Consider the following 27886-nt stretch of genomic DNA (forward strand, 5'->3'; position numbering starts at 1 on the left):
TGAATTCAGTGAGATTTTATTATGCACCTGTTCAGTTCGTGGGAACAATACAGAAGGATGGGAGGCACAGGGAGGGCGGAGATGCTTCTCAGTGACGCAGTCTCTGAACCTCGGGGCACAGCTGCCACCTCGGATGCCCGCCTGGCCCCAGGGACGGCAGGAGGGGTGAGGGTGGAGGCAGGTGGGCCAGCTCTGGGTCTGCAACCCCCCAGCGCAGGGAACCCGGGCTTGTAGTGCACAGGGTGAACCTGGGATTCTCACTCCACCACCCAGGACAGCGTCCCGGGGCAACAACTCCTGATTCCTAGGCGCCCTGCACGGCTTTCGGTCAGTAAGTGGGAGGTGGCCTCCCAATACGGAGGGACATTAGGAAATGCACAGCCTCTTTGTAGGTAGGGGTCAGTTCTGTTACGCCCCAGTTGTTTCCTACTTATGACTCAATTTTACACATAAAATAAGTAAGTGGAGCGATGCTTTTAGGCAAGTGTGTGAAGTGGGTGAGTTGCTATGCTCACCACCAGTGACAGAACCTCGGATGAGGGCACAGGCAGATGGGTGCACGTGTCTGGCTTCTATTTGTAATTTCCATGCTCTTAGCCTTAAGACTTTTTGGGTTTTCTCCCCTTTCCTGGCGGATCAGTAAAAAGGCCAACTTTTTAGAAATGAAAAGCCCCAAAGGTTTATTTATCGTTGAGGGTCTGACCGAAGGGTGTTCTCGCACTTCTTGCTCCTAGGCAAGGGGTGCATCTACACAGGCACGGAGCTTAACTACAGGACCTTTTAGCTCTTTCGCGGGGTCTGGGGGCGTGGTATCTGCATGTGACGATGAAGTACCTGGTGGGGGACAGGACCGGACATACAAATGACACAGAACACCTGCCTGGTTGCTGGTCTTAGTTGCTCACGATCCAGAACATCAGGACCGTCCCTGCTGCCTGAGGCTCCCCTACCAGCTGTCACTCCCAGGTCACCATCAGGGCTGCAGACTTTCCAGGCTATTGTGCCCAGGCGCTGGGGCCTGAAATCTGAGAACTGGGAAGGACAGCACAGCAGGACCACCTAGTGGCAGGGGGTGAACTGTGGGTGCAACCACCACAAGTCGTAGGGTCCTAACCCCAGGACCCCAGAATGTCTGCGTGACCTTATGTGCAAACAAAACCATGGCAGCTGTCGTTGGTGGACGTGGGAACACTCTGGGCTCAGAAGCAGAGGCCTTAGGGTTGGTGTCCTCACAAAAAAAGGAAATTTGGAGACAGGTACACAACACCATGTGAAGGTAGCACAGACGGGGTGACACTTCCACAAGTCTTGCGGTGTCACCAATGCCAGCGAGCACCAGCTGGAGGGAACAGGACACAGGTCCTCCGTCCTGCGACACTCGGATCTGGGGCTTTGCCTCCAAAACGGAGACCATGCCTGTCCATGGTTCTACGCCATGGGCCCCAGTAAAGGAAAACAATCGGCAGGTGAGCCCAAGTTCCCTGCCCGCCTCGCCCAGGTGACACTGAGGGCCCAGCTCCCCATTTCTGGACGCGGTGGGTGGGACAGGCACTCAAGTGCCTTGCACACGACGATGACCACACTCCCAACCCACGACCTTTTACCAAGAGCCTTATCAAGGGCCTTCAGGGTGTGGAGAAACCGCATTTTGGGGAGGGCGTGCCACACAGCTTAAAACATGGGCTCTGCTTCGTGAGCTTCTGTTTCCCCATAAGCTGACAGCACCGCGAAAAAGAGGGCAGGAGGTCCCTGCGCAGCCCATGTGGCTCCTGATAATGCTGGGCTGTCCCCACGGCCACCCAGACTTCCCAGGACAGGGCAGGCTCCACCCCCATGCGACCCCGGCCTTCCCACTGTCACACAAGCGCAGTAATTTCCAAACCTCAGTGGGGAGGGGAGGATGTGGGTCGGGGATTCATGGAGTGTTGGCAAGGGACACACGGACACACGGCAGGGACGACCCAGTCCTTCCCTCTCAGAACACTGGAGGGGGTCCTTGAAGAGCCCGGACGGCGTTAGGATCACAGCCGGTGGTGACAAGCCCTCCCTGCTTTTTGGCACAGCAGAGACAACAAATGCTCAGTAGGCCGCTATCTCGTTTCTACCTGAGAGCAAAGGGCAGGAGAGGCGATTCTGTCCAGAGGGGGTGGAGGTGGCGGGAGGGGTCCGGGGCCTCGGGACAGGTCAGTACCGAGCAGCTGGAGGAACGCGCGCCCGCCAACGGGCCCCTCAGTAGGAGTTCAGAGCCTGCTTGGACCGGCGTTTCATGTGCAGACGCTGGTGGCGGAGGAGGTCACAGTTCTGCGAGAAGCTCTTGACGCAGTAGCGGCACTGAAAGGGCCGGGCCCTGTCCTCGCCATGCGCACTGCTGCGGTGGCGCGCCAGGTGGTCTGGCCGCTGGAAGGCCTTGCCACACTCGCAGCACTGGACGTTGAGCTCGGCTGCGCCCTGGGCCAGCAGGACGCCTGGGCCCGCGCCCCCGGAGCCCATGGCCGCCCCGGAGCCTCCGAGCTCTTTCCCCCGGTCCCTGCGCAGGTGTGTGCGCCTGTGCGACAGCAGGTGGGAGTTGAGACGGAAGCTCTTCCCACACGCACCACAGCGGTAGGGCTTCTGCGCCTCGTGGATCTCCAGGTGTCCATCCAGGTCCTCGCTGTCACTGAACAGCTCGCCGCACACCGAGCACTCGTGCGGCTTCTCCCGCTCCCTGCGGCTCCGCAGGTGCCGGATGAAGTTGACCCTCCAGCGGAAGATCTTCCCGCAGTTTGGACAGATGTAGGACTTTTTGGAGGAGGACGTCGGCATCTCGCTGCCAGCCTCAGCGCCACTCCGACGGGACGTGGGGAGGCCGTGCTGCTTCTCTGTGGGTCCTGGTGACCCGTCCGTGCAGTAGGGGCCGAGCTGGGAGTCCTCATCCCCAGAACTGGACAGGATGATCTCGATGGTTACCTCCTCATCCAGGCCGTTCTCAGGGGTCAGTGCGTCACCTCCGGCTGCGGGAAAGCCATGGGCAAGGTCAGCAGTGCAGGGCCAGCTCCAGCCCGGCTGGGATTCCTTCCCACTCAGCCCCAAGACCCTCCCCTTATTCTTCTCCACTGCTGAGAGCCCTATTACTTATCAGTGTTACCTTCTGGCCGTGGATGTGCATCGGGGGCGTTAAGAACTTCAGGAGAGAGAAAGACCCTAGAGACCCTGTATCCCATGAAGGCAGCAGCAGGATGGTGCCCGCGACCAGGCGACGTGCAAGTGAATGCTCCAGGGGCTTCATGACCCTTCTGATACCGACAGCCCCATCTGCTCTGGACAGAACTGGGTGACCTCTTACTTGCCACACGAGCAAACCTGGGTGACACATGCCAGGCTCAGGGCCGTACAGGGAGGTAGCGTCACTGTGCCAATGTCCCCACCACCCAGGCCACCTGTCCCCAGGGCCATCTGTCCTTAGGGTCACCGGTCTCCAGTGCCACCTGTCCTCTGGACCACCTGTCCTTCTGAGACCCACCCTCCAGCTGACAGGGCTGGTGGCCAGTAGCTCTGGACTTTATGACCCAGTGTGAAGCCGACTTGATGAATCCCGCGTCTGCTCCTAGAGGTGGGGGGATTGTGCAGTGCCTGGCAAGAGGCTCCAGCCCACCACCCACACCCAGGGCTCCCCCCAGTCCCAACTGTTGTGAAATGCGAGACGCAGGTCCAGAATGGGCAGCGGCGCTGGCAGAGGCCTGGTTCTGGATTCAATCCCCGGAGGGAGGAGAAGTCGTGAGGTTAGCAGAGCCGAGGGCGGGCAGACCAGGGGCCGTGGGGAGCATGGGGAACCTTGTTCCCCAGAGGATGGCAGACAGGGCCGCACACAGCATGCAGCGGGGGTGGGAAGACACCAGGATCCCTGGAAAGTCCCGTTTCATCCACAGTGGAGTGGGCAGGGGCGTTCTGGAGAGAACACCGGGGGTCCGGTGAGCGTCAAGGACCAGGTGTGAGGGCTGTGATCTGCTCAGGGAACCACACTAGGCCGTCCAGGGGCACTGGTGGAGGGTGTGCCTGTCGGACGTCCTGACCAGAGCTACCCGAGGGCCAGTGCTGAGCCCAAATTTTGTGGCGCAGGGATGCTGCTGGTGCCATGAATCCTCCAGAGTGGGAGGAGCTGGGGGAGGCAGTCAGCCCACTCGGCCAGGCCAGCAGAGCCACTGGGCCCTTCCTCATGTACAGAAGACAGAGCATAGAGGCTGCTGGAGGGGGCGACGGGGTGCAGAGGCCGCCAGGGGAGGGACGGGGCTGCCGCAGTGTTCACAAGCCCATGGTGATAGCACCCTGGGCCCGCTGTTATGCTCTGGCCTCTTGGTGTCACGATTTGCCCTGGAGATGCCACACTTGCTTGGAAACCACCCGCCTTTCTTTTCCCCAGTCTCTCCCTCTGGGGATGAGGTGGAGAGACCAGTGCATGCTTGGAGCTATAGGGGGACATGCCTGGGGTCCCACCAAACCCTGAGCCACAGGACATCTGGGTGGGATGTGTTGTGGGGCAGATGCTGGAAGAGATGCAGGGATGTCTGGGGAGAGTGGGGGTGTGGCCTGCAAAGGGCACGTGAACTGTGGGGAGCTGAGGGCGGAATGCGGCAAGCTCAGAGGAGTCCAAGGCCCGGTCCTGTGTGAGTGACTGTGTGGGCGAGGTCACCTGAGCAGGCCCTCCTCCAGCAGGTGTCCTTGTGACACGATACCAAGGCACACATGACCTGACACAGCCATCCAGGCCACGCACCCCCACCCCCCAAGCCATGTGGCCTCAAAGTTCCTGGGAAATCTGTCTGTTGCCTAGGCCTCACAGCCTCTGCTGTTTTGTTAGGGTGGCCGCAGGGTGATGTCCATCATGCCCAGGAAGTCGGCGGAAACAGACGGGACCTTCTAGGAGGCAGGGACAAGTGACCCCAGAGTTGTGTGTCATCAACACACTGGTGCGAAGAGACCCTCAGAGATGAGATGGGGTTGCGAGGGCGACAGGGGAGCAAGTCAGGGAATGCGGGGCCTTAGGATTTCTGTAGGGAAACTAGACCCCCAAGTGTGGGTCCACGTGCTATTAATGTGAATTCATCCCCAATGCCCAGAGCACTTGGCCGCCGTGACGCGGACGTGTGCTCTAGGGGAAGAACAGAGACGCCAGAGCGCGTGTGTGTGGGAACGAATCTCCGCGAGGGCAGCAGAGGTGCACAAGAGCCAAGAAATACAAGTCCAGGCATCGTATGAAATGCAGCCTCACGGTGCTGGAATGGGGAGGCTTTCCTACGAGATAATAAGCCCTAGAAGGACATGATGAATATATTTATATTTTTAAAACATGTGTGTGTGGGAACATGCGCTGGGAGACACGTAAGGTTTTAAAAAGAGGGAGGAGTTACGTGCAAAGACATAAGAGGCAAGAGACTGGGGCGCAGGACCTTGAGTTCCTGGGAGGTTCCCAGAGGGACCTGCTGTGGCTTGGGGACATGGGAGCCCTGATCCTGATGTTACGGTATTGAGCGGTGGGGCCTGAAGAGGTCGCGGGGTCTCCACACAGCCGTGGAGGAGCCCCTGCAGGAGCATGGGGACCCAGGGGTGCGCCAGCAGGCGCAAGGACAGGCATGTGCACGCCCCCGTGGAATGACACACGGATAGCCCCACATCCACTGCCCCCTGAGCTCTGGGGTTGGCAATTCCCGAGCTCCAGAATCCTGGCAGAGAAATGTCGCCTTCCTGTACCAGCAGAGCCGCCGCCGCCTGCACCTAGGTCGGGTGGGTCATCTGCTTGCTGTGTACTGAGCTCACATGGACCGTCCACAGCACAGTGTCCCATGTATGGACGAGGCAACGTGCACCAACACAGCGAGTCACCCCGGGGCGGCAGTACCAGGTCGGGACCGGGAGCATCCCCATGTGCACATGGTGGGTGTGGTGCCTGCTGTAACCTCAGAGGCCAAGGCCAGCAAGGTGCTTGGAAACCCAGCATCTGCCCCTGTTCTCTGACAACCCCAGCATCCTGCACTTCCCAGATTATGTGCAGGGCCTGGTGCCGGGAGCAGGGCTGATGACGCCCCGCCGTGTCCATCTTCTGATGGTGCGGAAGGGGCCGTACACAGGGGTGCAGGCGGGAGTCGACGAGGATGCTCAGTGCCGTAGTGGGTACTGCTCAGGCTGTGCCCACTGAGCACGCAGGTGCAGGCTGTCACAGGGACGCCTGCAGGGAGGGGGCCACGGAAATACCCCAGACCACACGCACCTTGCCTCCACCAGGCCTCATGGGCCAAAGTGACCACGCGTTATTCAGTCCCCACAGCCGAGGGAACCTACCCCCAGAGCATGGTGGTTCACGTGCGAAGCAGCAGCCACCAGGATGGCTATTTGACTGTGTGGACTGCGGCTGCCCAGTGGACAGGTGGAGCACCCCTCATGTCTGATACCCACACACCCGGCCTTCCAGCTCCTACCTGCCCACAGCAGCACCGGAGCCCCCCTTCCACACGCTCAGGTTGGCACGGAGGGGGTGTCCTTGCCTGAGGGGTCCTGGCACAGCCATCAGGGCACACAGCTGATAACCCAAGGGAGCAGTAGGCAAGACCTCATGGGCGCCGGGATAACCCCGCGCGCGCGCACACACGCGCGCGCACACACACACACACACACACACACCCATGCCCTCCGGTACCTGGGCAGGTGCTCTGACCCAGGGCCATCTGCTGGCAGGTCTGGAACTCTGGCACCTGGAGCTCGTCTCGTTTCCGTCTTTCTTCTACCTGGAATGGCTGAAGACTCGGAAAGTCTTTCCAGAAAAGAAAATGGAAAAATCGATTTGCCTTGCTCTGCCCTGCCAGGCTGCAGTCTGAATAGCCCTGGGCTCATGTTCCAGGTGGAGGCCATAACTCCATGAACGAGGCCAACCCCGTGACATGGTGCGGAAGGTGGTGACTGTGGATCCCGCCCATTGGGTCCCAACCCCTGTGGCCGCTCCAGCCTCCTGTGTCTGAGTCCTGCACCCCACACGCAGCCACAGAGCCTGTGGGGCACAGGACCTGCAGGCCTGTTCTGGGGTGGGGGGCACTGGTGTGCTCCCTGCCAGCTTCACAGGCTCAGGGGGCAGGGGCTGTGGGGTGTGGCTGATAGCGCACACCTCACTTCCTGAAGGAGCGGAGCTTGCAAGGCGTTGGGGCCCGGGGTCTGCAGAAGTGAGCTCGGCTGACACGGAGCCTGGGGCAGGGAGCAGCGGGGAGGATGCCTGCCCTGAGCCCCACGAGGCCCTGCTCCTCTCCATGCCTCAGTGTCCTCACAAACCCCCACCTGCCTTCTGGGGAGTACGTGGCCTCAATCAGGCAGGGCCGCCTGGTCAGCCTGAGCCCAGTGCTGCTTACAGCACAGAGGGCGGATCCTGTCGCATCCTAGTCTCTGGTGAGGGCAGTGCTGTGCACCACCACCATCACCACCCCCCACCCACAACCGCATCCCCAGGGAAAACTGCAATCCCGTTTTCTGTCTGGCAAGAGATGTCGGAGCCCGAGAATGCAGGGGCGACATGGGGCTGCAGACAGGGCAGGGCGTGGAGAGCGTACTTACCCAAGTAAGAAGCCTGGGCCACATCCTTCCCCTGGGGGTCCTGAAACTCAGGGACCTGGGGCTCACTGTCCTCCCCCTGGGAAAGTGCCAGCTGGGTGGCCGAGTCACCTGTTTGCAGATGGGGGACACACGTCCATCAGCCACGTGCTGCTCCAGGAACCAGGGCTGGGGGCCAGGAACTCACACAGGTCGGCAGGGGCTGGGGCCAGCAGGTGGGGCCGGGGTACCTCCCGCAGGACTCCCCAGGAACCAGGCACTCGCCAGCCAGGCCAGCCTGAACCACATGTGGTTGATCTGTGAGGTGCCCCTGGGGTGGGGGTGAACATCAATGTGACACTGGCTCCCTGGTCTCAGGACAGAGGATGGAAGTCTTACTTGGAGGCAGTGAGACACCACAGTCCTCCCCAATGATGAACTCTCCATAGAAGCCCGTCTGAGCAGGATCTAGAAGGGACCAGTCCTCTTGTGAGAAGCAGAAGATCATGTCCTCGAAGGGCGACAGGCGGCTCTGAAAGCACAGCACAGTGGGGACGCCTCAGGGCAGAGCCAGCCAGGGCTGGGGTGGAGGGGGTAGGGAGGAGGGTTGTGGTGCAGAGGGGACACTAGCCACAGGACAGAGCGGGGAGGCTCCCCGGTTCTAGCATGAGATCCGCCTCACACACTGCAGGGTGCCCCATGGGGCGGCCAGGGACACGCAGGCATGGGCCCTCCTACTGCTGCTCAGGTGGTGGGCACCCACATGTCCTGGGGGGCCAACAGGGAGCCTATACGTGTTGTCCACGCCTACCGGCAGCCAGGCTGTCAAGCGCCCCACTGCGGTGAGGGAAGGCAAACACCTCCTGCACTGGGAGCACCCCCCGCATGAGGGCTGAAGGGGACTCTTTTCTCACACTTGGGAGTCATGGGCCATGGGAATGTGTTGAAGTTCATTTTAACTTGAAACATGATGGTATTTGCATATAATTACAGGATCCCACAAAAATAAAGAAGTCGTCCGCAAATGGACAGTAACATGACAGAAGGATTCATGGTAACAATAAATGTCATTTAAAAATTATTCCTTTTGGGCACCTGGGTGGCTCAGTGGTTGAGTGTCTGCTTTCAGCTCAGGTCGTGATCCCGGGATCCTGGGATCAAGTCCCACATCAGGCACCCTGCACAGAACCTGCTTCTCCCTCTGCCTATGTCTCTGCTTCTCTCTCTGGGTCTCTCATGAATAAATAAATAAAATCTTAAAAAAATTATTCCTTTTGTTTGTAATAACCTGGAACCTTGTAACTCAGACAAAATTTGGGAGAACTAAAGTGTGGAAGAGCTGCCGGTGCAGCTGATACTTGTCTGGGCATGTGAGTGAGGACGTGTATCAGGAGTGTCACGATGGACACAGACATTTGCACAAATTGTCCATGTACAGCTTTCACTGGATGTCAGCTGATAATGGTTGTATTTCTCCACAAAGTGTTCCCATTACAAAGGATTTAAAGTAAAATTCCATCTTGAGTTAACCAAATAGTAAGACATTTGTATAATATACATCGGTTTTAGAAAAAGAGTTCATGGTATTTTAAACAAACGTCCTTGCATCTGCCTCATTGCCTCCATTTCTGGAAGATTCCTTGTCAGGGCCGTGTGGTTGCCTCCAACCTGGGGTGACCCTGCTCTCCATGAACCTTCTTGGGGTTTACTGGCCAACCTGCTTTTGTCTACTTCGAAATGCTTATTTTCTTTGTCTATTTTTCTATTTTCTCATGGGTCTTTTTTTTTTTTTTTAATTTTTGCTTAAAAAAAATCAGAACAAAACAAAACCAAAAAAACCCTTAACTGAAAGGGGGAAACAATGGCTTTCAGAAAATAAAAATAAAGACCATGTAAAAAAAATAACGGGCTCAGGGAAACACTGAGTATGTAACGAAAGAGTGTGGATGAAAGTTGGACAAATGGGAACGAACTAGGCCGTCCATGGAAGGAAGGCCCGTGACCCTTGGAACCTTCTAGACCATCAACAAAAAGCCACAGAGCCAAAAAAGAAAATATATGACAGAAAGTCCATCTTGACTATGAAAAAATGTCTAACAAACTGTATCAGTGTCCTCAGTTTGATGATGCTTGGGAAAGACGAGTGAGATCTCATTATGACTCTGTGAGCATCATCACTATGGGCCAGAGGCCGCTCCTGGGCACTGGATGCCGTCCTTTCACCCCTGTCTACGAGCCCGCAGTCCGGGGTCACCCCCACCCCCCGATCTCATTGTCTCATATCAGACCGGGTCACCCCACTTTCAGAGGACCCTGGCCCCAGGACTGTCCTCTGATTGTCTGGGGACTTCTGGGGACTTTCCAAGCCCTGGGGCCTGATGACCTGGCATGCAGGGGAGTCCTGCCCACAAGGTTGAGGGGTATCCCTGCCTGCCCTTCCCTCTCCTCCTCCTCCCCGCGGCCCCAGTTCTCCCCAGGGTGGTCTGGGGTCTGCGGGCGAGCAGGTAGGCTGCAGGCACCTAAGGGGTCAGGACCCCTTGTCCCTGGCCTTCTGCTCACCCCCCAAGGACTCAGTTCCCAGACTGAGCAGCAGCAGGGCCAGGGTGAGCCTGTGGAGGCCTGGGAGCCAGCTCCCCCACACTCCTGTCTGTTCCGTAGGTCCTACAGCCACCCACCCGCAATCATATTCCTCCTCTGACGTGTGCAGTGCAGGACACTTTCCTGGAAACAAACCTGCTTCTGGCTCTTGGGACCCTTTCCTTTCCTGGGGTCCCTGCCTTCCATCCCAGTTCCCCTATCACTGCTCCTCTCTCTCTTAGGGGTTCGTGCACGGGTCTCATCTAGGATCTAACAAGTCCACAAACGGATGATGGTGCTACTGGGGGTCCAGCCCAGGCCATCAGGCAGTTGCTGCCCCCGATCCCAGGGGCCTGGCCACCAGGGAACACCCCCAGGCTCAGGCTTGCGCAGGGATGGCGCAACCCACCCATCCAGCAGGGGGTGGGGCCAACACCCCTACCCAGATGCCATAGTCCTGTTGCTGTGCACCTGTCAGGGAAACGCAGAGGCTGCTTGCAGGCAGCCCTCTGTAGCCCTGGAAGCCTGAGTAAGGTTGGAGGGCCTCCATGGCCACAGGCTGGGTGCTGAGGCCCTGAGGTGGCCCACCCCAGTCGCGGCGACATGCCATCACACACAGGTACTACACAGGGAGGTTCACGAAGTTCCCACGTGGCCTCACCTTCCCCGAGTGGCAGCTGCCCCCCCCCCACCTCCCGGCGCACCATGTCCGCTCCACGGTCCAGCCCACAGCCCCCTTGCATCCCCTTTATGACGCTTTCACTGTCACCTCAGTGTAGAGGGCAAAATTCCCAGAACCCCAAAATGGGGAATCCGCTGGAATCTTCTGGGAAGGTCTTATACCGACGAGTGACCTTAACAAGGCTGCTGGCCAGCCTGACACAGAAATCAACTGCATTCCTATTCTGCTCTATACAAGTAACTGGATGAAGAAATTTAAAAGAGGATCAGAGCACTTATGACAACATCACCACCCTCCAGATTTGAGGAACGCGCATACAAACTACGCGTGTCACCTGCACACACGAAGGACTCACCAGGTTTGTGGGCTGCGTGCCACTTAGATGTCTGCACATCCCAAGACAGAGACCTATGTCAGCCCCACACAATCCCTGTGCACAAGACCGCAAGGCACTAATTCTGGAAGCTGTACAGGCAAGAAAAGCACTTAAGAGCATCTGAAGGGATTGTGAAAACAAAGAATGAAACGGCCACACTGAGCCCCGCACACCTCGCTACACTTGGAGCAGTGCTGTATCGGAGCCGACAGGGCAAATCAGCCAAGGTTTAGCCTGACACTCACACACACAGGGGTGGTTTTCGACAAAGGCACCAAGTCGGAAAAGCAGAATCTTTTCGCTGAGTTGTGACTAACAAGGAAATATCAACACAGGAAAATATAACCCTGCGCCTGATGCCAAACCGAAAAAGACAAGTAGGAACGAATCAAAGAACTAAATGCAAAAATCCACATTCCAGAACATTCTTTGCGACGCTGGAGCAGACAAAAGTTTGTTAGGACATAAAAAGCATAAATGTCAAAAGGAAAAAATATTAAGATAAACTGGACGTCATGAAAATGAAAGATGATCGACCTTCCAAAGACCTCATTAAAGCAGCAAGCCGGGAGTGCTCAATGGCAGAGCGCACTTCAGGAGCGTATTGGACGAATGGGGGACGGTGAGCAGTTCCTAAAGTACAGTTGGACGGGCGCCTGGCTGGCTCAGGCAGAGCGGGTGGCTCCTGAGGTCACAGCCACGAGTTCCAGTCCCGCACTGGGTGTCGCACAATCCTGCAGATGGGGGACATCTGGGCCGCAGAGGACACAGGAAACGACCCCCACACACCCTTCCCCTGCCAGGAGGGAATGCAAACTAAACTGTTAATGAGGTACTTACTTCAATGGCCAAACTTTTACTTTTTCAAAGAAAATGAGAATCCCAGGAAATGGGGGAGGTGTGGCGATGGCTCTCCCGCCCTGGGGAGGAGCCTGAGTGGTACTAGGCAGGGATCTGCTGTCTCTCCTGGGACAGATCCCGCGCTTACGCCCAATTTCACTCCTAGGTCATTACCCAAGACAAACAGAAACACAGATGCACACAAATGCGCATAAGTGCCACAAATTTCCTTCAGAACAGCCAAAACAGCAGGGACCCAAATGCCCTTGGACGGTGACCTGGCTGTACTTGCTGTGGGCAATGAAGAGGGACACCTGCTGATGCGGGCACCAGGGTGGTGCCTGGGTTGTGGGCTGCGGGTGAGAAGAGCCGTCACTGTAACATCCATTTAAGTGAAATCCCAGGAGAGAAGCTCACATTCAGGCCCACAGAGGGAGGGCCGGGTGAGGGAGCTCCAGGGGATGCAGATGCCCCTGCCCGGGGCCATCATTACATGTGTGCACACACGTGTCACTCTCCTAGCCTGACTCTTTTTTTTGTTTTTTTGTTAATTCAACCATACTTTTAAAAAAAATCTTTTGTTTTTTATTGGTGTTCAATTTGTCAACATATAGAATAACACCCAGTGCTCATCCCGTCAAGGGCCTACCTCAGTGCCCGCCACCCAGTCACCCCCACCCCCCGCCCTCCTCCCCTCCCACCATCCCTAGTTCGTTTCCCAGAGTTAGGAGTCTCTCATGTTCTGTCTCCCTTTCTGATATTTCCCACACATTTCTTCTCCCTTCCCTTATATTCCCTTTCACTATTATTTATATTCCCCAAATGAATGAGACCATATAATGTTTGTCCTTCTCCGACTGACTTACTTCACTCAGCATAATACCCTCCAGTTCCATCCACATTGAATCAAATGGTGGGTATTTGTCGTTTCTAATAGCTGAGGAATATTCCATTGTATACATAAACCACATCTTCTTTATCCATTCATCTTTCGATGGACACCGAGGCTCCTTCCACAGTTTTAGCCTGACTCTTAAATAGGTGTACTGTATACAAATTACAGCTCAGAATTAGATTTTTTTTAAAGTAGGTGCCATGGCCCGTGTAGGGCTCAACATGGGGCTTGAACTCACGACCCTAATTTCAAGACCTGAGCTGAGATCGAGTTGGACGCTTACCCGACTGAGCTGCCCAGGCGCCCCCAAAATCGGATTTCAAAAAGTACAAACACCGACAGCATCCTCAAGCACCACCCTGGTGAGGATGAATAGTGCAGACACACAAGAACCAAGAGCGTGGAACCATCACGTGGACACCAACCCCAGCAGTCAGGTGGACACCACACAGCAGGTGTCCTGCTTGTCACAGGGACATCAACCCCAAGCAAGGCCCAGTGAGGCCCGGGAAGGCCCACGGGGACACGCGGACACGAGGGATGAGCCTGGATGCACATCGCCTCTGGAGGAAACCCCCAGCACGTAACACATGCACCCTGCTTCCATAAGCAGCTGCCTGAGGTGTGAATGGAGGTGAAGGGGTGTGTAGGCTGCAGAGGTTCGGGGGGAACAACGGGGCCAGGGTGACCCTGCAGCATGTGCATCCCGATCCTGCAATCTATCCCACGTAAGATGCTTGCTGCAAAACAGACGTCAGAAACATCTGCAGTCGAGCTGGGAGTTTGGACAGGGGGGAGCTCCTGGTCTCTCACATGCACACGGGAGCCACCGAGCTGCAGCACAGATGCCCACCACCTCCGTAGGGGACTCCCAGGAAGAGGCTGTGTGGGGCCGCCTGTCCTCTCAGCACAGAGAGGCCCTGGGCTTGCAGGATGGCTTCCTGTGTGTCCCTACGGGGGTTGGCACACCATCCCCACACATGCTGCGTGGCACAAGGACAGTGTGGCCAGAACACAAGGTCACCGAGAAGGCTGTCAACCCTCCCTCTCGTCTGTGCACCTGTGTCCTCCTGGAGTTGCGCCCCCACGCCTCCCCTGGCCAGACAGGAGAGCAGCCCTCAGCCCCAGAGGCCACCGCTCCTCTTGGCCCCGAGACAACGTAGTTGACTGAGCAGCCCAGCGCCCCACCGCCCTCCAGACGTGTCTGCTGTCACACAGCTGCCAACCCCAGAAGCTTCCGCCCCTCTCCTGTCATCATGCTTCTCCATGAACGCGCTGCCCATGGGGACAGGGTACGTCCACCCACAGGTCTGACTGTTGCGTGGGGGTTGCAGGCCGTTTCCATGGGGCCCCCACAAGAGCACGAAGCACGTTGTTTATTCATGCGCACTGGCCTGCGGTCGGGTCACCGGGCTGCGCCCCAGGCGGAGACCCAGCAGAGTGGGGGAAGATGCTTTCTCCCCAGTCTAGTCACGTGAAAAGACTCTAAGTGCCAGCGCAGCTGAAACGGCAAAGGACTCAGAGCCTCCAGACGGCCGTGGATTGCAGGTTCTGGACAGAAAGATGGACCGGATTACAGAGAGATGTCTGGGTTTCTTCCCCTCCACCCCTGGACAGGTGAGGGCCCAAACCTGGAAGAGGGGGCTCGCAACGTCTGGGATGCACACACGAGCCCCGGGGCCGGCTGCGGGGGTCCTGCTCCACCCGCCATGCACAGTGTGACACGGCCACAGAGTGAGATGCCAGGGGATTCCGAGTCACAGGGATCACGCTTCCTGCTGGGCAGCTGCGCTCCCCACGGACCCTGCTCCCCATGGACCCTGCGCGTGATCCCAGCAGTGGACAAACAAGGGGTGCAGAAAAGTCTGGAAGCCACTTGACGGACACCCAGAGACCCGCTCAGGAAACTGGGACTGTGTGCCTCTCCTTATGGGTTTTCAGAGACTCCTGCATCCTTCTCAAACACACAGCACACATATGTTCTGCTAACTCATGTAAGAACAACGGAGATCCCGGGCCGTGGATTCAGGAAACACCCACGTGACCTGGGAGGGGGACCAGCATTACCAAGTCCTAATTTCGCTATAGTCCGCAGGAGCTAGTGCGAGTTTAGCCATCCACCCTCACCAGCCCACGCCGGGTGGTTTGGGGTCGGTTGGGCGGGCAGCCAGGGCTTCCATCCCTTCAGCCCTGCCCAGGGAGCAGCCTCCCACGGAAGCGCAAGGGGACCCCGTGCAGGCCTGGCCCCTACCCTCATTTGCAGGGTCACGATATGCTGACCCAGCTGGCTGCTGCTGGACCACGGTCAAGAGGAGAAAACCCTGCTGGACAGGCTTCACGGGGACTCGGGTCTCATGACATCAAGTGAAAATTCCGTATTTTGGTAGAAAACCACATGCTACACAAAGAACTGGAAAGATCTGAAAGTGAATGAAAATGGGAAACACATCATAAGAAGTACCTGGAATCCTGAGCACTCGGTGACGTGCTCCGCAGCAGAGCGGAGGGGACGCAGGATAGACCCTGCCAACCATGAGGACAGAGCAACCGCCGCAAGCAATACGAGTGGGGGAGAGAGAGCAGACGGAGACATGAGCAGACATGAGCTGACAAAAGCAGACGGAGATGTGAGGAGTGCACCTAGCAGCAGCGGACACTCCACAGTGGCATGTGCAGAGCCCTACCGTGCACACAGGCAGCTCAGAGGGGATGGGTGACATGCAACCTCGGGCTTCCCACGCCTGCAAATGCACGCAGGCCCTGGAGCCGAGAGCATGGGGGGCCCACACAGCTCACCTGGAAAAATCCGTGCCATGCCCTGGACAGAGCCTGTGAGCACCGAGTACCCTGCCAGTCCCCAGGAAACATGGACTCCATCCCCATGGGGGCGAGGTCGGCTTAGCCGAAGACGAGGACGCACGGAGCCACACGGAGGCCCAGCCCACAGACCCCAGGTGCTGACCACAGCAGCCACTTGGGCCCCCAATGCAGGAGACACCTCGGGAATGAAGGGGACAAGGCCAGCTCAGGCACATCGTCAGTGCACCTGATGGGAAGGCCGTGGGAGCCTGGGAGGGCAAGCAGGACATGTGGGGGGTGTTCATGCTGGCCACCTACAAGGTGACGGTGACTGTTGAGCCGCACCCGCACCTTAACACCCGCAGGAGCTGTTGTGTGTTTGCAGGAACTGCTCCAATCAGTGTGCGAACAGGAGGGAGCAGAGGGCCGTGGTCAGGTCTATACCTAATGGGACACCCAGGGCATTGCCTCCGCAGCTGCCCTGAGGGATACAGGACGTGGTACCCGGGGCATCACCTCCATGGCACCTCTGACAAGGTCTCTCATTCTTTGCTCAGCCTCCTGAATCTCCTGGTGCCATCTGTGCATCTCTGAATAAACCTAGGTTTACCCAGAACACTGACCTGTCCGTCCAACTGCACCTGCGAAGCCCTGGTGTCCCACCGGTTCCTCACCGATGTGCTCCCTGAGGTGAAGTTATTTCCCTGGTCCCTTGGCCTGTCTTTAGGGAGAACCCCCTGAGGTGATTTAGCCAGAGCCCAGTCCCATCCCTGATGTTTTCTCATACTCGTGTTCTGTCTGCTGACCCCTGTCCCTCGGCTATGCAGTGGAGCTCCATCTCTCTCCTCCCCTGCAAAGTTTCTGAGGTGCTACCCAAATCCCCGGCAACAGCCCTGAATACAGTCTGCCTTAACAGCATCAGCAAGTGTTTCTGAATACTTTCATAAAGTTACAGTAAATTAAGATGGAATTCTACAGAATGCTTCAGTGGCCCACAGGAAAGCAAGAAAAAAATCAGAAACAAGGAACAGAACAGGGAAAAAGACACATCAATAATTACATGAAAATGGGGGCACCTGGGTGGCTCAGCCAGTTAAGCATCTGACTTTTGAATTTTGCTCAGGTCATGATCTCAGGTCCAGGGTTGGCTCTGTACTCAGCAGGGAGTCTGCTGGAGAGTCTCTCCTTCTGCCAAGAGTGTGGGGAGGGGCACTGAGCATGGAGCCAGACTCGGGGCTCTATCCCATCAACCCTAGATCACAACCGGAGCCGAAACCAAGAGCTGGATGCTTCACCAACTGTGACACTGAGGTACCACAGAAGTGAGGGTTTGTTTTTTTTTCACGATTTTATTTATTTGAGCGAGGGTAAGGGAGAAGCAAAGTCCCTGCTGATCAGGGAGCCTGACATGGGACTCGATCCCAGGACCCTGAGATCATGACCTGAGCTGAAGGCAGAGGCTTAATCCCCTGAACCATGCAGGTGCCCCAGGAGTGAGTTTGAGATAGCACATAGCTAGGTCAGGTTTCTTTCTTTTTTTTTTTTTTTGGGGGGGGGGGGTCAGGTTTCTTAATCCACTCTGCCGATTGCAGTGTTTTAACTGATGAATGTGGGGCGCCTGGCTGGCTCAGTCCTAAGGGCATGCAACTCCTGATCTCAGGGTCCTGAGTTCAAGCTCTGTGTGTGATGTAGAGTTTACTTGAAAAAAAAAAATTAAGTGATGCCTTTAAATCATTTATATTTTAATGTGATCACTTTTTTTTTAAGATTTTATTTATTTATTCATGAGAGACACAGAGAGAGAGGCAGAGACATAGGCAGAGACAGAAGTGGGCTCCATGCAGGGAGCCCAACATAGGACTCGATCCCGGGACTCCAGGATCACACCCTGGGCTGAAGGCGGCGCTAAACCACCGAACCACCCGGGCTGCCCTTATCATTTCTTTTTAAAGATTTACTTATTTATGACAGAGAGAGAGAGAGAGAGAGAGAGAGAGAGAAAGAGAGAGAGGGAGAGAACACAGGCAGAGTCTACTTGGGGTTTTCTCCCTCTCCCTCTGTCCACCCCCGACCCTGCCCCCAGCTCACACTCTTTCAAATACATAAATAAATCTTAAAAAAAAAAAAAAAAAAAAAGGAAAAGCAACTCAGTTCAAACATAATGGTACAGGCAAGCTAAAGGAAAAAAGATGGGAAATACACATTATACAACCACTGATCAAAGGGAAGAGGAGCAGATATGTTAAGACCAGATATACTTGACTTTAAAGCAAAGAAAATTATTAGAGATGGACATTATATAATAAGAGGCCCTGCAATCCTCTGTGTGTACTAGCCAAACCAGAAGCTGGAAACAGGAAGCAGGAACTCCTGCAGCTGGAGACCTCGACACCTGACTCTCAACAAGTGACACAAAATAAGCAGGAACAGAACGACTGGACAGCAGCACAGCCTGCAGGTTCCCATCAACATCTCTGGGCCTCCCAACTGCCAGCAGCAGTGTGGATGCGGTTTCCAATGCACACATACCCACACTGAGACAGACCACAGCTGTCTTGCCCCATCCTGGAAGGAGGGGAGACATTCCCCATAAGGAGGAAGAGCTGAAGTCATACACCACGTGTTCTCAGACCACAGTGGAATCAAACCGGAAATCAGTGGTAGGAAATAACAGGAAAATCTCCAAGCCTTTGGAAATTCAACACCCCATTTTAAAATAACGATTGGGTCAAAGAAGGCTCAAGGGAAATGGAAAAATACAGTGAAATAAGTGAAAGTAAAGCTACATCATATTGCAGTCTGTGGGACACAGCTAAAGCAGTTCTCAGAGGCACATTTATAGCTCGGAAATGTTTATATTAAAATGCCTACGTGTGCGGGGAAGTCTCAAATCAATAATCGAAGCGCCTACCTCAAGAGCCAAGAAAGGGAATAGCAAAATACACCCAGAGCACGCAGGAAGAAGAAAACAGTAAAGACAGGGCAGAAATCAATGAAACTGAAAGCAAAAGAGAAAAAAAAAATCAATGAAACAATGAATTAGTTCTTTGAAAAGCCCAGTAACATTGAAAACATCCAAGACTGACAGAGAAGGCGCCCACTTCCAGTGTCAGAGCTGAAGCAGGGTATCACACACCCTGCCAATACGCAGCGGGGATAGAGATGAACAACGATGATGTCCTGGAAGGAGCCCACAGTCTGAGGAGCGCTCGCCAACAGCAGCCAACCGCAGGCAGCGCCAGCTGGGCCACCACGGAGGACTCGGCTCTGTAATCAACACCACGTCCCCCCACCCCACCACATCTCCAGTCTTCCCGTTCCACTACCAATTCTACCACCCAGCCAAAGAATCAAACCAATCATAAGCCATCTCTGTCAGAAAATGGGAGGGGACATCAGGAGCCCAGCATCAATCGCCCTGATAGTTAGTGACAGACTGTGAAGATCAGTATCTATCCCAGGAGTACAATACAGAAACCCTTAACGAGGGGGCACCTCTGTCCCTGAAGCATCTGCCTACGGCTCAGGTCATGATCCCAGCGTCCCAGGATCCAGTCCTGCATCCAGATCCCTGCTCAGCGGGGAGTCCGCTCCTCCCTCTGAGCCGCCCCCCACTCATGTTTGCTCTTTCTGAAATAAATAAAATCTTTAAAAACAAATTAATAATAAATAAATAAATAAATATAACAAAACATGTACAGAAGCTGTATGCTGAGAAGTACACAGTTCTGATGAAAAAAATCAAGGGAGAAATACGTAAATGCGGGGTACCTTTGGCCAGCTCCATTAGGGAGCGTGACTCTTGATCTTGAGGTTGTGGGTTCGAGCCCCATGTGTGGCGTAGAGAATTACTTAAATAAAAAGGTAAAAGATCTTTAAAAAAAAACAAAAAGAAAGAACAGGAGAGAGGCCCAGAGAGAGGTAGGCACATTTGCAGACAGAATGATTCAGGGGCCAAATGTCAGCGCTCCCCAAACCGATAAAAGGGCTTAACAGAACTTCTACTGAAATATCAGGAAGACTTTTTGTAGAAAGGATCAAGCTTATTCTAAAATTTACACAGAAAAGCGGCGGGACTAAATTGATATAATAATTTAAAAAAATAGGATGACAGGAATCCGAGTGCCCACATCCAAGACTCAGGGAGAGACAAGCAGGTGGGGACAGAGTGAAAAGCCCAGGAACAGATCCACAGACAGCATGCAAGTGACTTCTGACCCAGGAGCAAATGCACCTGAAGGAGGAAGGGAGGAGCGTGACCCCCCCAAACGCCCACACAGCGGGTGGAGCAACCTGACAGCCACTGGCAGGCCAGATGCTCCAGCTTCTGCTCCTGCTCCTCCTCCTCCACCAAAGTCCCAGCCCTGAGGCACAAGGCTAGCGCATCCCAGGTCAGGGGTCAAATGCAAGGCTGTGATGTGGAGGGAAAAGCACAGCAGGGAGTCCTTGGGACAGAACCATTACACCAACAAACCTCAATCCTTAAAAGGAAACACTGAGAGCCTGGACCAAATCCAAATTAAAAACTTTCATGCTTCAACTGTAATAAAAAATAAATAAAATAAAATAAAAATAAAGTAAAATCAAATGGATGAAACCTGGGAGGAAAACAAAAAAAAAAAATGGGAGGTTTTTTGTAAGGGGCTGAGACACCAAGCTCCAGAACAAGGGTGAACAGTCACAAAACACACCCAGTGAAGCACAAACATCTAGGACGTGGAAGGAGCCCTGCAAATAACCATAGAAAAGCAAACCATCCAATTAGGACTCGGGCACAAGTCACGAAGAAGAATCTCATGGAAGAGGATGGACGGGTGGATGCCAGGCAAGCATGTGAGCTGCTGCGCAGGGAAGGACCCCACACACCAAGTGGAGACGGCAGGCCACCCCCAGTGCCAACAGCGGCCAGGACGCAGAGCAGACCTTGCTCACGCTGCACAGGGCAAGGGGGGTCCCATGGCCTCTCTGGAAACACACATGGCTGCTTCTCATGATGCTAACCCCTCAGTCTATAGCCCAGCAACCACAAGCCTGAGCATTCATCCCAGAGCAGCAGCCTCACTCCTGCCACAGCCCACATGCCATGACCCACACCAGCTCTGTGCAGAACGGGCCTGACGGGCCACGAGCCAGAGGTCCTTCCACCGCATGAGCTGTGGAACCCAGACCCGGTGAGGCTCGAAGCATCGATGCCCCAGCTCCCTGACTGGAGAGACTGCAGCTACCCCCTGGTCGGGCAGCTAAGGACAGAGCAGACGTGGGCTCGCCACACAAGGCACGGCGGGATGCTCCTCGGCGGGATGCTCCTCGAGGGCGCATGCATCCCCGTCAGCAGCTGGAGGGGACCTTCTGCGGGAGTTTCCTGAGGCAGGGCTGTTCAGCAGAATGGAGACAAGCCAGCCCTGTCCCTTCCCCACGTGAACATAAGTACACAGAAAGAGCCATACGCCTACCCATGTTCACAGTGGCCAGGATGCCGAAGCAAACCCAGGGCCCGTCGACAAGGGAGTGCACAGGGTGCGTGACACACAGCAGGTGGCAGCGCTCGGCCCCAGGAAGGAGAGCCCATGGGCTGACACACGTGGCTGGAGCTCCAGGCCACCACGCCTGGACACAGCCAGCCCAGGACACAGACGCTATGCAGGTGCAACAGCCACATTCAGAGAAAAGACGGCCCGCGTTGCTGGGGGCAGGTGGACAGGGCCGTTACCTAATAAGTGAGGGGTTTCCACTGGGAGGGTGAGAAAGTTCTGGAAGCAGGGCTGTAGGACAGGGTGAACATACACAATACCACTGGATGCTCAGACACTGCTGTACGTTAAGCATAGTTAAGACGATAAATTTAATGCAATGTGTATTTCACTGCAATTAAAAACCTTAAAAGTTTTTTATTTAAGGTTTTATCTTTTTGTATCTGGGGAGGGGGGGGAAGAGAGCACAGGTGGAAGCAAGGGTGCACAGGGACGGGGACATGCTGACTCTGGGCTAAGCAACCCCAGGACACCGACATCATGACCCGAGCCAAAATGAAGACTCCCAATAGTCAACAGACTGAGCCACCAGAGGCCCCCAAATTTAAAAACTATTAAAACGATTCTGGCACCCTAAGCCCTTGGTGGTGGTGACTTTCAGCAGCCTGAGCGGAAACCCTGTTTGGGGGGAATCCTGTGTGCCCTACGGGAACTCAGGCAGGTCATGGCCCCTTCTGGCCCCTTCTGGCATGTCGTTCGGGTGAAATGTATTGATCTCTACTGTGGGTTTACCCACCCCCCACAGGTCACTGCTGACCTGTTTCATGGGACACCGCAGGGCCAAGCATGCGTGCTGATGCCCCAAACAGGCTACTTCCTCCCTGCCCTATGCCGACCCTGCTCCCAGGCCTCAGTCACATGGAACACATGGTACGGAGGGCAAACCTGGGTCCCTCTGACCATCCTGCACCCGTGAGGCCCACACTTCATGTCACCCACTTTCCCAGGGGACTGCCACATCGTGCGCCAGCCAGCGGGAAGGATCGGAACAATGAAGGGGGCCTGATGAGAAACGGGGAGGCAGGGACGGGCAAGGAGTGGATGGGACCATTCGTCCACTTGAGGACATCTGAGAGGGAGCTGGGCTTGTCCCTGTGCAGCGTCACAAGGAGAGCCCCTGCCTGGTACAGGGGATCTGGGCCTTCTCCCCACGCCCCTGGGCACTTCTGGGACAGTCACCATGACCATGGGGACAGAAGCAAATCCGCTGTGCAGTGCCCTTGACAGCGGGGAGCCCGGGGACACCAAGAGGACAGCGCAGGGGTGGAGGCCACGTGTCCTCCTGCACTGTCACCATCACCGCTGGCACAGATGGCAGCGGCGAGGTTCAGGGGCCCTGGCAACATCACTCACCGAGGGCAGCTGCAGGGCCATCACCTGCTGGGCGTCCCTCAGGTTCGCGTCCAGGAGGCCAGGATCCTGCAGGACTGAAAGAGAGAACCGTGTGTGTCTCCTTCTCCGTGGGCCGACTGTGGGGGACACGTGCACTTACCTGCAGCCCTCATGGATCTCCGACACCTTCAGTGCCTGTGAGGAGGGAGCTTCTGCAGGCAGTGCCCAGGGTCGGGCTGTGTGCGTGTGTGATGCTCATATTTCATTTTAACGTCACCTCCCCAGCATTGCGTCCACTTAGGGCACGCAACCTAGTGGTCTGGCCAGTCTGCGCGCCATTGTGAGCACGTCGGCACTGCAGCATTCCGCCACCTGCCACGGGAGCAGGGGCCGCAGCGCCCCCCAGGTTGGGGAAATACAGGCTCAAGCTCCACGGCATCAAAGTCAAGGTGGTCATCTGTCGGCAATGACCACGGACTCATCAACGTGGACCGCGCGAGTTCAGCATTGCCGAGCTCCCAGAGGGGGATGGCTGTCACTATGGGAGCTCTGGGAGGGGCAGCGGCTGTGCTCGACCCGCCTCCATGCAGGGTTTCCCCCCCTTCCGGCCCAGGAGGGCATCCCTCCTCTGCCCGGAATGTTATCCACAGGAAGCCTTGGGAAGCTCCGCCACCGTCTGTGCGCAGGGAGCACATCCAGGAGGCTGACCCAGGGTCCCGTGTGACATCCCCACCAGAGCGGACATGAGAGGCCCACGTCCCTCACTTTCAGGCCTGGGACAGCAGTGTCCCACACAGTAGGGCAAGACTTGGGCAGGAACCAGCTCAGCCGGCAGCGACAGGTGCGCATCCAATGTGAGGGGGTGCAGGCCAGGGGTCTGTACTCGCGCTCACACCTGCTGCCCTCTGGGCAGTGCCCCAAGCCACTGCCTACCTGACCCACAACACAGAAGAACAGGGACGCCATGCCAACCCTCCGGAAACCTTCCAGGCTCCAGGAAAAGCTGGCTTTTCGGGAAGCTCAGCATGAGCGGGAACTCTGGCTTTTACTGCAGCCTCATCCCAATGAGAAACCCTCGACGCATGTCCCAGATCCTCCCAACATCTGACTCACAACCTGTCCATGTGCTGCTGCTCAGGGAGATACAAGTGCTGGCCCTCCGAACCAAAGCCCAGCCGCGGCCACTGGCATCTCCAGAACTTCACCAGGAGGCGTGTGTCTAGGCTGTGGCAGTGCCCGACGCTCCTCTCCATCTTCCCGAGGACCCTCCCCAGGCTGACCTGGGCCACGTGCAGGCGGCGAGGATGGCTGCTTCCTGCAGGCCTGCGTGATGGGCCTCACGGTGTGCCTCCCACACCCACAAGGTGAGGTTCCAACCCTCGTGGTAGGACCACATATAGAGATAAAGTCTCCCGCGGAGCGGCCACACAGTGGCCCTGCTCCAGGGACCCAGGTCCTTGCAGAAGCGGATCAGGGCACAGACGGACACTCGGGCAGTGAAGACCAGGGTGCAGGCAGTCGGTGACAAGCCCTGCAGAGGAGCCTGGCGAGAGGGTAGCCCTGTCCACACCCTGCAGGACAGGGAGAACACACATTTCTGTTTGGGCTGCACAGTGTCTGTGCTTGGACAGCAGCCCAGCACGCCGACTCTCAAGCAGGAAGCAGATGATGTATGCAGAACTCATGCTAACTTCACATACACAGAAAACTAATATGCTTTTTTTTTTCCCAAACTGAAGCGCTGCCTGTGTTCTGAAGGCCCACGTGTGTGAGTCACACCAAGGCACTCCCGGCTCTTCTTCGGAGATCTAATGATAGGACCCTGGGGCAAGTCCACCCCAACCCACCCTCACACCTTAGAGGGGACGGCCTTCACCCCAAGAGCAACACAACCGCCCACGATGGTCACCTGACAAACTCATGGGCAGCTTGGGGTTCCTGCTTTCAGCACTCAGTGGGCATAACCCTTTAACCCTCCAAGAACCCAGTAAGGGTGATGATCACTAGCCGAGGGCACATGGGGCACTGGGGCTTGCGGTGTGCCCTGGGTCACAGCTAGAGGTTCAAGCTGCCAAACCACGGCCCCTGGCCACTGGCACTCTTCCTACGGACAGCCAAATGTGTCTTGGTGATGTTCAGGCCCCGTGCCCTGAAAATGCCACCCTGTTCCCTCCGAGGCAGTTTTAGATTCCCCTGCAACTTTGTAACAAATCCTGAGAGCAGCTGTTTTTTTCAGCTGGGGTGAAAGTGGTTGGGGGCAACAAGACACCCCACTGGGTGAGGGTGCCTGGCTGCTCCCCCCACGGAAGTCAAGGGCCCCCACCAAGCACCCAGCATGGGGCATCCCTGGGCTGGTACCTGGATCCCCGCTGAGCTGGCCTTGCAGTCTGCTTGGGAGCCCAGGGCCCTGTGCCAGCGCCACGGGCTGGGTGTCTTGGCCCTTTGCAAGGTCGCTCTGGGGTTCTGTAGGCAGCCGCTCCTGCTCCTGGTCTGGAGGGCCATCCCCATCATCGATCACCACGGGGTCTTCACAGTGCTTGAGCTGCAACCCCAGAGAGAGCTTTTCAGGGCTAGCTGACCAGGTGGGGGCTGGTGGCTATGCTGGACACTGGCCAAGCACCCTCCCTCCCTGGGCCTGCTGCCCGCAGGAGGCGCAACTAGACCCCGTGCAGGGCTGTGAGGAAGCTTGACAAGACCACACCCTTGGTCAGGCCCGTCAAGGAGGAAACCCACCTTCTCAAGAGATGGACGCCCCAGCATGGGCCTCACTGAGGCCCGGAGCTCTAGCAAACTTTCCTAGCCTGGCCAGGGCACGCAGACACTGCCTCTCCCCTCCCGCCTCCTGGCCCGCCCCGCTCAGCACCCTCCACTCACCCACTGCCAGGGTCTCCCTGGCTCCCGCTCAAGTGCCTCCACAGCAGCCACGGCCTGATCGCCACTCTCAGGCTCCTGGGCCCGCACCCAGCCCTGGATCTCCCGGGGCAGGATGGCCAGGAACTGCTCTAGCACCAGCAACTCCAGGATCTGCTCCTTGGTGTGTCTCTCGGGCCTCAGCCAGCCCCGACACAAGTCCCAGAGGCGGTGCAGGGCCTCCCGGGGGCCCGCTGCCTCCTGGTAGCGGAAGCGGCGGAAGAGGCGGCGGGAGGATTCAGGGCTGGGAAGCTCCCCCTGGGGGCTGGGGTTCTCTCCGGGTGGGCTCCTCATTTTCCTGGGCTCCTCGCTTTCCTTTGGAGCCAAGACTCGGGGGCACAGGGCTGTGGGCATGATGGGGTTTGATGGGGGTCAGCAGCAGAAGACGACCCTATTTCCAAACAAAAATCACTGGCTTCAACGTTCTGGTCTCCTGTGGGAGGTTTTTGGGGGTGCTGATGGGGAGAGTGGTGAAGCCCCCAGACCAGCCCCTGGGAGAAGCTTTGGGATATGTGAGAGGCATCAGCATGCCTGCTCCTTGCACACACAGAGAGGGAAGCATGCCACCACCCCCAACACCATTCCACAGTACAAGCACGTAAGTCCCGGAGCTGGGTGACACACAAGGTGAGGAGTCTGGGGGGAAAGCGCAGGACAGGACACGGGCAGGGCCGTGTGCAGGAGACAGGTGTAATGAAGGCTCTGTGGTACCTTCGGGGGCCAGGGCCTCCTGGGCAGGACCTGAGACGCAGGAGCCCAGGGGGCTGCTATCTTGAGGCTTTGGAGCCAAAGTCGCTGTCCTGGTCCTTGAGACCTTTCCAAGAGGAGCTGGAAAGACAAAGATGCGCATGCCTGGGAGGAGCCTTCTGAGCAGATCCAGGAGCAGAAGTCAACCGTGCTGGTGGCCAGGCCTGAGCAGTGGCGTCCGACCTGGGGAAGGAACCCCAGGCAGCATAGTGGACAGGATGGGATGAAACAGACAAAGGGTGGGGAGAAGCCAAGGCTGCGGCCACACCCTGGGGACCCAGAGAAAGTACCTTCATGTTTAAAAACAGCTCCCTCCCTCACTACAAAGTCTGAGCAGCACACTCTGGGGTCTACTTCGGTCGCCCTGGCCTGCAACCCTGCCGCCACCCTGCAGCCCCCTGTCATCTCCGACCGGGGTAAAGTCCTCTAGGGGCCAAGGTGGGGTGCTGCCATCTGCACCTCCTCGAGGCACACACCCAGGGTGACCTCAGTGGCCAAACGCCACCACTGTGGCCCCAGGGACTCCAGCAAAGTAGAGCAAATGGGGAAAGGCCTCGAAGAGCTGTGGACACCAGTGTGTGCAAGACTCCGACACCCCCATTTCACAGGTGAGCACTGAGGCCAGGTGGGCAACCAGGTAACACAAATCAGGATATGGGCTCGGCAGGCGCCCCCCCCCCCCCCTGCACGCTGTCTCAGATCGCAGCGCGCCTCCCCCGCCGCACACCTGCAGGGCCTCCGAAGCCTGACGCCCGCCCTCGGGCATCAGCCCAGCAGACAACCCGCTAGCCTTTGTCACCCGGCACCGGGCAGAGGCCCAAGGGGTCAACTCACGCCGTTCCTGGGGGCGTCCGGCAGCGGGCGGGGAGTAGTGCTTCCAGCAGCTCCGGGGGGAGGACGGCCAGGAAGCGGGGGCCACGCTAGGCTAGGCCCGGGCCAGCTGTCCTCGTCCCCTCTCGCTCCCTTCCCGCAGTCTCGCCAGCGCCGCGCTGCTCACCTCACCGCCTGGAAGTCCCGCCCGGCGTCTAACTGGAATCTGTCGTGCTGCAGCGGAAGCGTCCCGCAGCCGCTCCTCATCCTTCCAGCCCGCGCTCGCAGGGGCCCTCCCCGTCCCTGGCTCATCCAAGCACCGCGGCTGCGCCCGGGAGTGGAGCGGTGGGAGCCACGGAGGCGCCTGAAACGCGGCATCTGTGTCACGGTGCGGCCCCGCCCGCGCCGTCCCCGCGTCCCCGCGTCCCCGCGTCCCCGCCGCTGGGCTCCGGGCAGGCGGCCGGGCGCGGGGCGCGGGGCGCGGGGCCGGGGGACGCCGGGACGCGGAGCGCGCGGGGACGTGGGGCCGGGGCGGGGGCGGGGGCGGGGGCGCAGGGCGGGGGCGCAGGGCGGGGGCGGGGGCCCGGGCCGCTCGGGCCGCACTCACCGCCCAGGCGCGTCCCCGGTGGCGGTGGCGGTGGCGGTGGCGGTGGCGGTGGCGGTGGCGGGGGCCGCCGAGCCTGGCCGCCGCGGAGTCCGCCGGACGCGCAGGAAAGGAAGGGCCGGAGAGCTCCGGTTCCCTCCCCTGGGACACTTCCTGCTCCGCTCTAGGACCGGGGAGGTCTCCTCGTCTCAGTGGTTCGCTCCCTCCGCCCCCGGCCGAGGTGTGCGCTGGGGGTGAC

The 27886-nt window shown here is 57.3% G+C and overlaps 1 protein-coding gene across 2 annotated transcripts; it reads right to left on the reverse strand.

The window, feature by feature from the left end:
• On the reverse strand, positions 1-27876 carry ZNF496 (zinc finger protein 496). 2 transcript variants are annotated; one of them, XM_072837772.1, is made up of 10 exons: positions 27652-27876; positions 27232-27408; positions 26199-26315; positions 25452-25878; positions 24936-25119; positions 22599-22672; positions 7945-8077; positions 7570-7677; positions 6668-6781; positions 1-2990 (listed from the first exon to the last, which is right to left on the reverse strand). In XM_072837772.1, the coding sequence occupies exons 4-10, from the start codon at positions 25839-25841 to the stop codon at positions 2230-2232; spliced, it is 1764 nt and encodes a 587-aa protein (XP_072693873.1). In that variant the 5' UTR covers positions 25842-25878; positions 26199-26315; positions 27232-27408; positions 27652-27876; the 3' UTR covers positions 1-2229. The 2 variants fall into 2 exon arrangements, with proteins under 2 accessions (XP_072693873.1, XP_072693872.1); XM_072837771.1 differs by having other exon boundaries at positions 26199-26417.
• Between the last annotated feature and the right edge of the window lie 10 nt (positions 27877-27886).

Source organism: Canis lupus, chromosome 9 (assembly GCF_048164855.1).
Source record: "Canis lupus baileyi chromosome 9, mCanLup2.hap1, whole genome shotgun sequence".
NCBI lineage: Eukaryota > Metazoa > Chordata > Mammalia > Carnivora > Canidae > Canis > Canis lupus.